The sequence below is a fragment of the Octopus bimaculoides genome, chromosome 2 (genome assembly GCF_046866305.1).
Source record: "Octopus bimaculoides isolate indiv1 chromosome 2, ASM4686630v1, whole genome shotgun sequence".
NCBI classification, from domain to species: domain Eukaryota; kingdom Metazoa; phylum Mollusca; class Cephalopoda; order Octopoda; family Octopodidae; genus Octopus; species Octopus bimaculoides.
The window spans coordinates 139176249-139189252 of NC_142929.1; the positions used below are offsets into that span (position 1 = coordinate 139176249).

General features: G+C 36.7%; 2 protein-coding genes across 5 annotated transcripts in view; one reads left to right on the top strand and one right to left on the bottom strand.

The window, feature by feature from the left end:
* The window catches only part of LOC106869416 (zinc finger CCCH domain-containing protein 15), a 28988-nt gene extending 27920 nt beyond the window's left edge, over window positions 1-1068 (bottom strand). Inside the window, exon 1 of the mRNA XM_014915150.3 lies at window positions 864-1068. Coding sequence (XP_014770636.1) covers window positions 864-935 — 72 coding nt within the window. The 5' untranslated portion in view covers window positions 936-1068. The remainder of the gene's footprint in view (window positions 1-863) is intronic.
* LOC106869389 (NEDD8 ultimate buster 1) overlaps window positions 361-13004 on the top strand; it is a 39703-nt gene continuing 27059 nt past the window's right edge. The window contains exons 1-4 of one of the 4 annotated variants that reach the window (XM_089347779.1): window positions 361-729; window positions 8773-8993; window positions 11109-11279; window positions 12815-12976. In XM_089347779.1, the coding sequence (XP_089203905.1) occupies window positions 8775-8993; window positions 11109-11279; window positions 12815-12976 (552 nt within the window). In that variant the 5' untranslated portion in view covers window positions 361-729; window positions 8773-8774. Of the gene's footprint in view, window positions 730-1277; window positions 1891-3213; window positions 3471-8772; window positions 8994-11108; window positions 11280-12814; window positions 12977-13004 lie in introns of those variants that run through there. The other 3 variants (XM_089347778.1, XM_089347777.1, XM_089347780.1) reach the window with 3 other exon arrangements.

Below are 13004 nucleotides of genomic sequence, written 5' to 3' on the forward strand. Positions count from 1 at the left end.
AATTTTTTTTTAATTTCCACCAACACATTTATCTTAAAATAAGCGACATAACAAAATTCGTATTCTAGTAAGTTCATAATAAAATGTCTCTATTCGTAGATACAAAAAATAAAAAAAAATAAGGTACAGCTGCATAAGTGCCCCTCCATACAAATATGTACTTCTAATTTCTTCTAGAAGACCGATCTATGAAGATGTCCAACTATAGTTATGTCGATTGTGTGTGTAACAAGTATCTTACACATGTATTATATATATATATTGTATATATATATATATATATATATATATATATATATATATAGACATATGTGTGCGTGTGTATACTCACATATATATACATAGTTGTTTATTAAGACTAGACACAAGAAAATGATTTGTAGTGGAAGGGTACAATTGATAAAACAGACGTCAAGTCAGTTTAGTTAGTCGAGTGCTTATTTTTATGGTGAGAATGAAAAGGTACCATCGATGTATTTCGATATCTGACAACAGTGAGATATCAAACAAGTTACGTTATAAAAGCACTTGGTCCAAGCACAGCACTCTGCCATCTAGGAGATATAAGCTTTATACACAGACACATGGGTGCCTCTGTCTAATTCGAAACACAGTCCATAAGCGTTTATCAAAAGGTGCCTAAAAAAGCCATACCATAGTAATTTCTCAGAAATATAGAGAGATAACAAAACATTAGAAGACAAAAGGAAGATATATAGGAAGACACAGGTAAAAGACATGCTTTCATTCCATAAAAATAATCCACAATACTTTACAATATGAAACAGAATCAGAATTACTCGTGTGAAAGGACACCTAATAAAAAAGACAAAAAAATAATCATTTATAATAGGATAACTCACTTCAATTATTTTTTCCTTCTTCTTACTGTCAGCCTTTTTGCTCACATCGGGTTTCTTGGCTTTGGGAGGCATTTTGGGAGCTTTTCTTAAGGTGTTAATAGGTGTTTTTTTTTTGTTACCTTAAAGAAGGAAAAAAAAAAGAAAGGGGTTAAATTTGTGAGAGGCAAGACCCGCCGCCGCCGTCCACAGAAGTTTGCCTTTTAGTGAAACAAATGCACATATCGAAGCCATACTTTCGAATTCAGTCAATGAAACTGAAATATTTATAAAAATATATCAGTATTTATATTAGGAAAACAATGTAATTTACTTGATAATTTTAGAATATATATATATATTCACATGCTGTCTAGATTAATCGAATGTCGGACAAAAATCAACGCTGTTTAATATTAATATTACACTGCTAACTTCGTATGTAACTCGGTGTCTTCGGATGAGACACGTGTTTTGCGGAAGACCTTTTCAAAAAGTATTTCTTACACATTTACACTGATTTATACGCAGTCTCTACACATACACACACCTTTATATATACATAGCATGTACACACAAGTCTAGATGATATTGCGGGTACGTGGAATCCCGTTTATTACTTAAAATAAGGCTATTTTATCCTGGTTCTTTAAAGATTTTATGCCAGTTCTTTAATGAAACTAAAGCTGTATTTATATATCTGTTAGTCTTTAAATTATTTTATTTTATTAGGAGAGCATTAACTGTGACAGGCTGTTACCGAACCTGTCATATTACCTGACAAGTGTGGTTTTGTTTTGAAACTATATGTTGAGAAATTTTTAATTTTAAAACGCATTACTTCATAATCTTTATTTAGCTGGATCTCGTCCAACAAGCTAGTTTTCTTATATTACAAGATGCATAACTTCAGTTTTCTTAGTAGAATACTTCCTTTTGTATTTTCATGTAAACAAGAGGGGAGTATACTGTAAAAAGTTTTTTTGTTGGCGTTAAAAAGTGACATTTACAAAACAGCCTCTGAAAGTAAACATATATTATCCGGATCATGGTAACTTTTAAAAGTTATTCAATTTGTAGTTGGCTTTATTTTATTTTATTCTTGGAGGTGTTTAATTAAAAATAGCTTTCTTTAATTAGAGCAATAATTTCTGATGCAGTTACTATCTACCTAAGCGAAAATTCACAGGTTTTAAATATGATATGATGTACAGTATTCAGGTACTGTACTTTAAGCTCTTCGGTAAAGGGTGAAAGACTCAAAGCGTTTCAATGTCTCGATAATTTATCTCGTTTCAGTCATTGAACTGTGACCCCGAATTTATTTATTTATTTACTTTTTCAAAGCATAATTAACCTTAGATTTGATGATGTAACCCTTCCTTTGTTACTGTCTGTAGTTTCGGGATACTACACTCTCTTCAATAAATGCTGTATACGTAGTTTCAGAGGCTGCAATGCAGAACTTCGTTAAATTAGTAGCCATAGTTACAGTTTGGTGCTCCACCACCAGCTTTGTTTCCTCATAACTTTTTAAAAAATATTTATAAACAAAATTTAGTGGAGATACGTTGTTCTTGCCTCTCACAACTCGAGTTTGTTATGAGGAAACAAGTTCCAGGAGTGGGACACTAACACTGCTCAGTTTACTTAAACAGAACATCTAAAATTCTCCCAAGTATATTACATATATTTATGGCTTTTCCCCAGTTTGTCTGTGACTTCATTCATATTAAGGACTTCGAGAAAATTCGGCGACGGTAAAGGACATTGACCGCACCCACTTTCGGTTATTTTTTTTTGGGGGGGGGGGGTCTACAGGGACCCATTTTTTCGACTGCGGAGATTTCCGAATCTGCAAAAAAAAAAAAAAAATCGGCATTTCGTTAACTTCGCCTCCCGTCCCCCAGTTCTTCGCCGAAAAAAATTCTAAAAAAGTGAAAAATTGGGAGGCGGAGTGGGGGTATTAAAATTTTGAAATGCCGATTTTCCTTTTGCTGATTCGGAATCTATGCAGTCTAAAAGGTGGGTTTCTGTAGAAAAAATTTTAAAAGAACCGAAAGTGGGTGCGGTCCATCTCCCTTACCTCCACCTAAAATTCTAACAGTTTACATATTGTAAATATATTGACAGCTTTCTTTAATCCCAGATCTTGGAATGCAGTTGGGATCCATTTAGCTAGATTGGTGTGTGTTACAGAAAGCATCTCTTTTTATTTGTCTGTGATTTTTCTTTCTTGCCTTGAGTAATTTACCTCATCAATTACCATTCTTTAATACACGTTGAATGTGAATCACTGTCCATAGCTTATATATTAAGCAACTGTGACATTATAAATGTTACATAGTCACTGCTGCTATCTCTTCTGTTTTAGTGCATCAAACATTACATTGTTAATCTGGGATTGATTTGACGGTAGTTGTGGCACCATAAATCTCACTACTACTACTCAAAAAAGGATCAAAGATCTGTCCCGATCCGTGGGCTCATAAGGCCAGTTTCCTGGATTCTTTGGCATACATATACACCACGCTACTGGATGAGATGCCAGTCCTTCGCAGGATTATTCCTTTTTACCAGCTGAGTGAACTGGATCAATGTGAAATGGAGTGTTTTGCTCAAGATCACAAGGTATTGCCCAGTCCAGGAATTGAAATCACAATCTTATGATCATGAGTGCAACACCCTAACCACTAAGCCACGCTCCTCCACACTGCTGCTGTTGCCATTACAATTATTATTACTACTACTACTACTACCTGTTATTCTGACATTTTGATGCAAAGTTGATGTGACAATATCATAAAAATTTCTTTTCTCTCTCTTTGATGAAGTATCAGTCCAAAGATATAAGATTCTTTTTCTTCCACAGCAAACTTCATCATCATCATCGTTTAACGTCCGCTTTCCATGCTAGCATGGGTTGGACGATTTGACTGAGGACTGGTGAACCAGATGGCTACACCAGGCTCCAATCTGATTTGGTAGAGTTTCTACAGCTGGATACCCTTCCTAACGCCAACCACTCCAAGAGTGTAGTGAGTGCTTTTACATGCCACTAGCACGAAGGCCAGTCTAGCAGCACTGGCAATGACCTCGCTCAAATGTCTTTTCACATGCCACCGGCACGAGTACTGGGATGGCGACGCTGGTAACGATCACGCTCAAATGTTGCTATTTACGTGCCACTGGCACAGAAGCCAGACAGCTGCTCTGGCAACGATCACGCTCGGACGGTGCTGTTAGCACTCCACTGGTACAGGTGCCATCACGATTTCATCCAAACAGTAAATGTTATTTAGTCACAACAACTCTTAATTAATTATATCAAGCATGGATTATGATTCTATATGTGGTGGTAGATTGTGAGTGTTTTGAGTATTTCACTCATTAATATAAAGGCCATCAGTTCAATTCCTAGACCATGCAGTGGATTGTGTCCTTGACTAAGGCACTTCATTTCTTGTTGCTTCCATCTATGAAGCTGTATTGAGCATTTGTATGGTGCTAGTTCAAACTCTATACTGCCACCTGTGACATTTTGGATGTACCGATGAGACAATGGTAAGGGACTCTGATGATGCCTGTGTCTATGACTATATCCGCACCTGAACCTGTGAAGAAAGTATGGTATATGTTATTATACCATACACACTCATGAGTGACTGCTGGCAATACTACTGTTCTATCGTAATCTGTCTACCTGCCATTCATATATATACACACACACAAACACACATATATTCATCATCATTGGTTAACATCCATTTTCCATGCTGGCATGGGTTAGACGTTTTGACTGGGAGCTGTCCAGACTCAATTTGTCTGTTGTGACATGGTTTCTACTGCTGGATGCCCTTCCTAATTCCAACCACTTAACAGAGTGTGCTGGATGTTTTTTACATGCTAATATATATATATATATATATATATATATATATGGGGAGAATTCACAAAAAAATCAACAGACGAAGACAGGTGATGTAGAAAACAAACAGATGTATTAGTATAATGCTCGGGAATTGAAAAAGTCTTTACCATTTCGAGCCTACGCTCTTCCACAGAAAGAAACAAGGAGAGAAAAAAAAAATATATATATATATATATATATGTGTATATGTATATATTTTGGGTCATCCTATAAATAATGCGGTTTTTTTATACTTCTTTCATTTTTCAAAATTGAGATAAACAAAGTTCTTTTTAATCTAAAATGTACTCTCCTTCATTTTCTAAATGCTCTTCCATCTATCTGGTAAACTTGAAAGGCCCCTCTGCTAAAATTCACTTGTCCATGACAAAAGATACTCCTCCAGTAATGTTCTGACCTTGTCTACAGAATTCATATTTTTTCCATCCAAATAATTTTGAAGACTGCAGAATAAATGATAATCAGATGGGGCAATGTCCAGTGAATATGGACAGTGGGGCATCGTTTCCCATTCAAACTGCTCAGCCTTTGGAATATCATCCTCACTGTATGTTCCCGAGTATTAACCTGATGGAAGAACACCTTTCGTCTTGAAACTAAAGATGGTCGTTTTTCTTCTAGCCCTGGCTTAAGCCCCTCAAACTGCTTGCAGTAGATCTCCTTTGTTATCATTTGGTTTGGGTTTAAAAGTTCAAAGTGGACTAAACCTTTCATATCCCACCAAACAAGTAACAACACCTTATGTGGGTGAAGACCTTTAGCCTGGGATGCCAAGTGTTTCTCCTTTGCCTACCAACTATCTTCAGCGCTTGACATTTTTATAGAGAACCCATTTCTCATCACCAGTCACTATTCATTCCAAAAAAGGTGCATTCGTGAGACATGACAACAAAGAGCACACATTCACTCTTTGCTTGTGATTAGACTCGGAAAGTTTGTGAGGAACCCATTGACCCAATTTGCTGACTTTTCCAATGGAATGCAGGTGTTGATGAATGGTTAAATGACCGAATCCAAGGTCCTCTGCTAGTTCCTCAACAGTTACGATGGGATTTTGTTCCACCAGGGTTTGCAGGACGTCCTCGTTGAGCTCTGCAGATCTTCTAGGGCGAGGCTTGTCTTCTAGGCTGTAGTTTCCGGATCGGAATTTCTGGAACCACCGTTGACACTGGCTCACACTTATTGTCTGATCCCCGTATACTCCATTAATATTCCTGAGATTTTCCATTGCGTTGTTGCCTTTATTGAACTCATAAAGCAAAATATGCAGAATATGCTCCTTTGTCATTTCCATTATAGCTTTGAAAAAATAACTGTTAAAATCGAACCGCACTCTTCAATACTTGCACTAAGAATAAATACAAGGTAAAATTACTACCTGCTTTTATAGCAAGTTGATGCCATTAGTTTATCCCATCCCCCTCCGACTTTTAGTTCATGCAATTGAAAAACAACATTGTTTATGGGATGACCCAATATGCATTTGTGTATGTGTGTATAATGCAAAAAGTATGCCAAATCAGATTGGAGCCTGGTGTAGCCATCTGGTTCACCAGTCCTCAATCAAATCATCCAACCCATGCTAGCATGGAAAGCAGACGTTAAACGATGATGATGATGGTGTTGCATAAAAAGTACCCAGTACACTCTGTAAAGTGGTTGGTATGAGGAAGGGCATTCAGCTATAGAAACCAAGCCAAAACAGATTATAGAACCTGGTGTGGCCTCTGGCCTTGGCAACTCCTCTCAAGCCATCCAAATCATGCCAGTATGGGAAATAGATGGTAAATTTTGATCATAATACGTAGATAGACTTATATTCATCCATCTTTGTAGTTATTTATCTGTTATATGTTATGTACTCCAAACAGCAATTAGCTCTGCATTGCTTTTTTTTTTACATATTCTTTTCTACTCTAGGCACAAGGCCCAAGATTTTGGGGGAGGTGGGGGGGGGCAGTCAATTAGATTGACTCCAGTAGGCAACTGGTACTTATTTTATTGACCCTGAAAGGATGAAAAGCAAAGTTGAGCTCGGCAGAATTTGAACTCAGAACGTAAAGACAGACAAACCACCTCTAAGCATTTTGCCCAACATGCTAACATTTCTGTGAGTTCGCTGTGTTAGAATCTTTTCTACTCTAGGCACAAGGCCCGGAATTTTGGGAGGAGGGGGCCAGTGGATTAGATTGATCCTAGAATGTAACTGGTACTTAATTTATCGACCTCAAAAGGATGAAAGGCAAAGTCAACCTCGGTGGAATTTGAACTCAGAACATAAAGACAGACGAAATACTGCTAAGTATTTCACCTGGCGTGCTAACATTTCTGCCAGCTCGCTTCCTTAGGATCTTTTCTACTCTAAACACACAGGCTGAAATTTTGGTGGAGTGGGGGGAGGCAGTCGATTAGACCGCTCCCCAGTACGCAACTGGTACTTAATTTATCGACCTCAAAAAGAGGAAAGACAAAGTCGACCTCGGCGGAATTTGAACTCAGAATGTAAAGACAGATGTAATATCGCTAAGCATTTTGCTCAGCATGCTAACGTTTCTGCCTGCTGACCGCCTTAAAATCTTTTCTACTCTAGGTACAAGGCCTGAAATTTTGGGGGAGGGAGCCAGCAATTAGATCAACTCCAGTATGCAACTGGTACTTAATTTATCAACCCTGAAAGGATGAAAGACAAAGTTGAGCTCGGCAGAATTTGAACTCAGAACATAAAGACAAACGAAATACCACTAAACATTTTGCCTGGCGTGCTAACGTTTCTGCCAGCTCGCTGCCTTAGAATCTTTTCTACTCTAAGCACAAGGCCGGAAATTTGGGGGATGGGGCAGTCGATTACATCTATCCCAGTATGCAACTGGTACTTAATTTATCGACCCCAAAAGGATGAAAGGCAAAGTTGAGTTTGGCGGAATTTGAACTCAGAATGTAAAGACAGACGAAATACCAATAAGCATTTCATGCGGCATGCTAACGTTTCTGCCAGCTCGCCACCTTAGTGCGAAATTAAACTCATTCTGTCTTCATATCTCCTCCATTGAACTCTCAGTTGGGAAAGGGCATGGCTTAGTGGTTAGGGTATACGGCTTATGATCATAAAGTCGTGATTTCAATACTCAGTGGCACAGTCTGTTCTTGAGCAAGACACTATATTTCACATTACTCCAGTCCATTCAGCTTGCAAAAAATTAGGACCTGTATTTTAAAGGGCCAACCTTGTCACATTGTGTCTCACTGAATCTCCCTGAGAACTACATTAAGGGTATCTGCATCTGGAATGCTCAGCCACTTACACATTAATTACATGAGTAGGTTGTTCCATTGATTGGATCAACTGGAATACTTGTTATAACCAACTGAATGCCAGTTTATATATGTGTATATATATAGAAAGAGAGAGAGAGAGATAAATAGATATGCATCCATCTATGTAGCTATTTATCTGTTATATGTTCTCTACTCCACTCAGTAATTGCATTAGTTTGGGGTTTTTACTTTGTTTTCTTTTTACATATTAAACTCATTCTACCTTCATAGCCCTTCTATTGAACCATCATCATCATCAACATTTAACGTCTGTTGTCCATGCTGGCATTGGTTGGACGGTTTGGCCAGGGCCGGTTAGCTGAGGGACTAAACCAGACTCCAGTCTGATTTTTGTATGGTTTCTACAGCTGGATGCCCTTTCTAATGCCAACCACTCCAAGAGTATAATGGGTGCTTTTTATGTGCCGCCAGCATGGGTGCCAGTTGTGTTACACCAGTGTCTGTCATGACTACAATTTCACTAGGCTGGATGGGTCTTCTTCTCAAGTATGGCATAATAGCAAAAGTCTCAGTCCTAAGTTGTAATCTATTACTAGTATTTGCTTATAGATGTTAAAAGATGATGCCCTATGGCTGCTGTTCATTCACAGATATTCATTCAGAACTTTGTGAGGTTCACAAGTATAACTGTGTTTTTTCAGCTTATATGAATTTATTTATCTGCAGAAATGGACGAGAAACCCAGCACCAGTTACAATCCAGCAACTGATGCTACAACACCCACCACATCTGAGTCAAACATTTCCTTATCTGATGTAGGAGGCAATGAGACTCTACATAAAACAACAAAGAATATTCTCTTGAGACATGCTCTCAACAATGACAAAGTGCAGTTATGGAAGCCTCCATATACATTGGACAATGGAGAACAAGGATTAATTCCTCAGGTATTTCTAAAATTTTCTATATTTGTTTTTTTGTTAATCAATCTCTTCTCTTCTGCAGATTGAATTAGATGTTAGTATTGTGGATGTTGACACAGTAATGTGCTAGCTTCAGCATTCAGTCTTTAAAAGAGAAGAGGTTGGTAAAACGCCAAACTTGCTATTTCCAGTCTGGTTTTTTAAGCCTGTCCTCATCTAGAGCTATGAATGGGTAATGATTGAAAGAATACAATCACAAATACAAGTGCGTGAAATAAAGTTTCTCCAAAGGATTTCTGGAGTAATGTTACTCAATAGGATCCATAGCTTGGAGATCAGAGAGTCTCTCCAGGTCAAGCCACAACTTCTCCACACTGAGAGGTCACAGCTCCAGTATTAACACTGCTATCAGCTCACCACCTTTATTACTTATTACATTAACCTCATACAGATGAAAGGTAAAGTTAAAATTAGCAGGTTTTGAATTCAGTATACAAAAGAACTTTAATGAATGACACAGCAAGGCATTTTATCTGTTAGTGTAATGTCTCTGTCTGTCCACAACTTATTAAAAGGTCTATGTATCACTCCAGTTTCTTCTTGAATATTTTCTACTCCCAATCTTTTATATCTCTAACTAGCAAATACATCTGTCCTTTGGACAGTTTAAGTGGTTTTGATGGTATTTTTTTTCCACCAAATAATTGAACTTCCGAGAAGGTTTACAAGTAGCATGGCAATCTATGTTTCCGATTAACCTAGGAATGGAAAACCAAATTGAAGGCTGGTTATTGTGAAGGTCGTTGCCCTTTAATGATCTTAGAACATATAGGTTTTCAAGCGATGCAAAGTAGAGCTACTGAAGTGTTTTGGGAGTAGATTATGGATAATGACTACAAAATATAGTTGTTTTACATGAAAGCAAAATTTCTTGTCAGAAACAGCCACATAAATGGTGTAAGGAAATTGAAGGAAGACGAAACTTCCCCTCTGCAAGTTTATTTTGTTCAATGCAAAGGGAGCTATTTTTTCGGAGGGATAAGCTAACAAAAGCCCCTTTATTCTGTCTTCCCACATAGCCTGTGCATAAAGTTAAATTGGTATGGAGCTTTCTGAAAGATATGTATAGCTTTTGCTAGATTCTTTGTGATGAATCCGCAAGATTATTTGGGACCTGATTGTTTAAAGAAGGCTAGAACGACAATGCTAAAACGTATTTGAAACAATAGATAACAGTTAAAATATTATAATGGTTGGGTAAATAAGCATCCTTATAGAGAAACAACGTATTGGTAGGTAAACAAAGATATCAACAAATAGAAGAGAGGGAAGGGAACATCACCTTTCAAGTAACTCAGAATAGGTAAAGGTAAGCTTGCTAAAGTTTAATGCAATTTAAATATGGAGATTAAGATTGTTTGGTATTGGATATTCATTGCGCACGGTGTTCCTAGTCAATTTAATCACCGTGGCAGGTGGACAGTCGAAATAAATAGACAAAATCCTTTCATTTTAATAAAAAGATTAAAAAAGTATGGAAGACCCTGCATACAAAAAAATTATGTCCATTCAAGTTCATTTATGTGGGAGGTCTGGGCAAAATATTTAGTGCATGACCATCCTTGGGACACAAGTAATGTATGTATCCATTTCTCATACACACACATACTGTGATTTATATATACTAAATAATGCAAAGGAGGATTGTTGAAATTATATTAGTTCTAATTCTAATTTACTACTGTCGTAAATATAGAATTGAATTTGCAAAATTCAGTACTTTTTCGTTTTCATTTCCACAATCAAATTTCCACATTAATTACAGAATCAAATTGAAGAGGTATAAATATTTTATAAATGTTTAAATAGCTTGATTAGAGTTATATTTTTCAGACTATTAACATCATCTTTAGAGACAAGAAACACTAAAAGAAATATTTATGCTTACCCTATGTTTTGATTAGTTTGATCTCCTGTGTCTTGTTCAGTTTGACCATCAAGTGTTTTGTTCCTAAATGTGTACACAACAACAGGCCACATTCTCATGAGACCTTTCATTTTTAATCTAAGAGTAAATAAAATTCTTACTGACTTGGCCACTGATGCAAAATTATAAATTTTTGAATGTTGTATTTTCAGGAAATGTTGCTGAAATATTCACAACTCGTTAAAACAACTACCAATAAAGTTGCTGAGATGATGGAAGCACTCCGACAGAATGCCTTACAAAAGTTATCTGCCCGTGGCAAGTTCAACACTCATGGAGTAGCCACTTTGAAACTCCGGATTAATTCTTGCAGGAAAATAAAGGTACCAAATAGTTTTCCCTTATGCATTCAAATGTTGTTTTTTACATGGAAATGTGCTTTGCAATTACATTAAGAATTGTCATGTATTCTTTGAGTATGAGGAGTATTTGAAGACACCAAATTATTTAGTAATGACCTTTCATTTCTATATTAACTTTTGTGGGGAAAATAATTTACTGTAGATATTAAATTTTTCCATCAAAAACCTGTACTTCAAGCACAAGTTTCTTGCAGCCTTTAGACTGTCAACCCTCACCTGTTTCCAAGTAAAGTAATATTTTTCCTACACCTACAAATATAAGCAGCATGCTTGCTGGACCAGGTTTTCATGGAAGATAGCAAAACTTTGTTTGGCCTGGAACTGTCATAGTAGACATTTGCCCATGCAGTTGAACTAAATCCAAAATTTTGGTTGGGAAGCTAACTTCTAAACCACTTGACCATGCCTGCCCTTATAAATTGTTTTTCAGTACCCTTATTTTTATTGCTTGTTTTTGTTACACAACCAAGTGTAGCTGTGTAGGCCTTAAATATGTGTATGATTTTGTTTTGGTTTTCTATTTCCTGTTGCTTGACGATTGACTGCTTTCTCTAGTATTTGTGTGTAGTAACTAGTCGTGTTGCATTTTTTAAATCTTCTGATGGTGTTGTCAGCTACCTCAGTGTACACCTTTTCAATCTGGTTGCACATTCTGTTGATGTCTTCTTTGACTTCCAATACTTGGAGTTGGCTGAGAATGCTCATTGTCAAGTAGCTGCAATGAGTCCAAAAATGATACAATTGAGATTACAACAATCTTCAACAGGATGGAACTAGATCAGACAACATCTACAGACAAGATTGATTGAGAAAACAATTGTATGGTGGCACTAAAGTGGCAGCCGGAAGGGAAAAGTGCAGCAGAGTGCCCTGAGGCCACAAAGCAAAGGACGATTGGTTACAAAAGGAGATGAGAAGGGTAAAGAAGCTGGAATGAGATTAGAATAATGGCAGAAAACAGAACTGATTGGAGAAACCATGTTGCAGCCTTACGATGATACAGAGAGAACTAACTAACTAGTAGTGTTATATTCTGTATGTGTGCATATTTTGTAAGTTTTTATACATTTGTCTGTATGTTTTCTAGTCATCCTTAAGTCATCTATTTCTACAGAGATTGTTTCCAATCCCTAACACTGTTGATTTGCTTTCCTGATTCACTTTCACCATAATATTCAGCTGATTAACTTTGATCTCCTTCACTACGTCGACTGGAATACACCATCTTTTTTCTGTTGATATTTCAAAATACTTAATTTCCAGTGTATTAAAGCACCATCTGACATACTTGTAGGAAAATTCTCTCTTGACTATGACCACATAACCAGAGACAATATACTTGCTTCTTCCCAACTTCTACATATTCTGCTGTTACCTAATGTAATTTGCTTCTTTATATGCAAATGATTGATTCCACAAGAATTAAAGACAAAGTCGACTTCAAATAATTCTTTTGTCATTAAATATTATTTTAATTTTTTGTTTCCAATTTCAAGATTTCCAATTCTGAAATTATAGAAGTCAATCTACAACAAACTGGACTTTTCTTGCGAACAAAAATTGCTGAAATGTGTGGAGTACAAACAGAAAATATTAAAATGATAGTTTCTGGTCGTCTCTTATCAGATGAACAATCACTCTGTGACCAAAATGTTAAGGTGAGAAACCATTTTGGCGTCAAGTTTT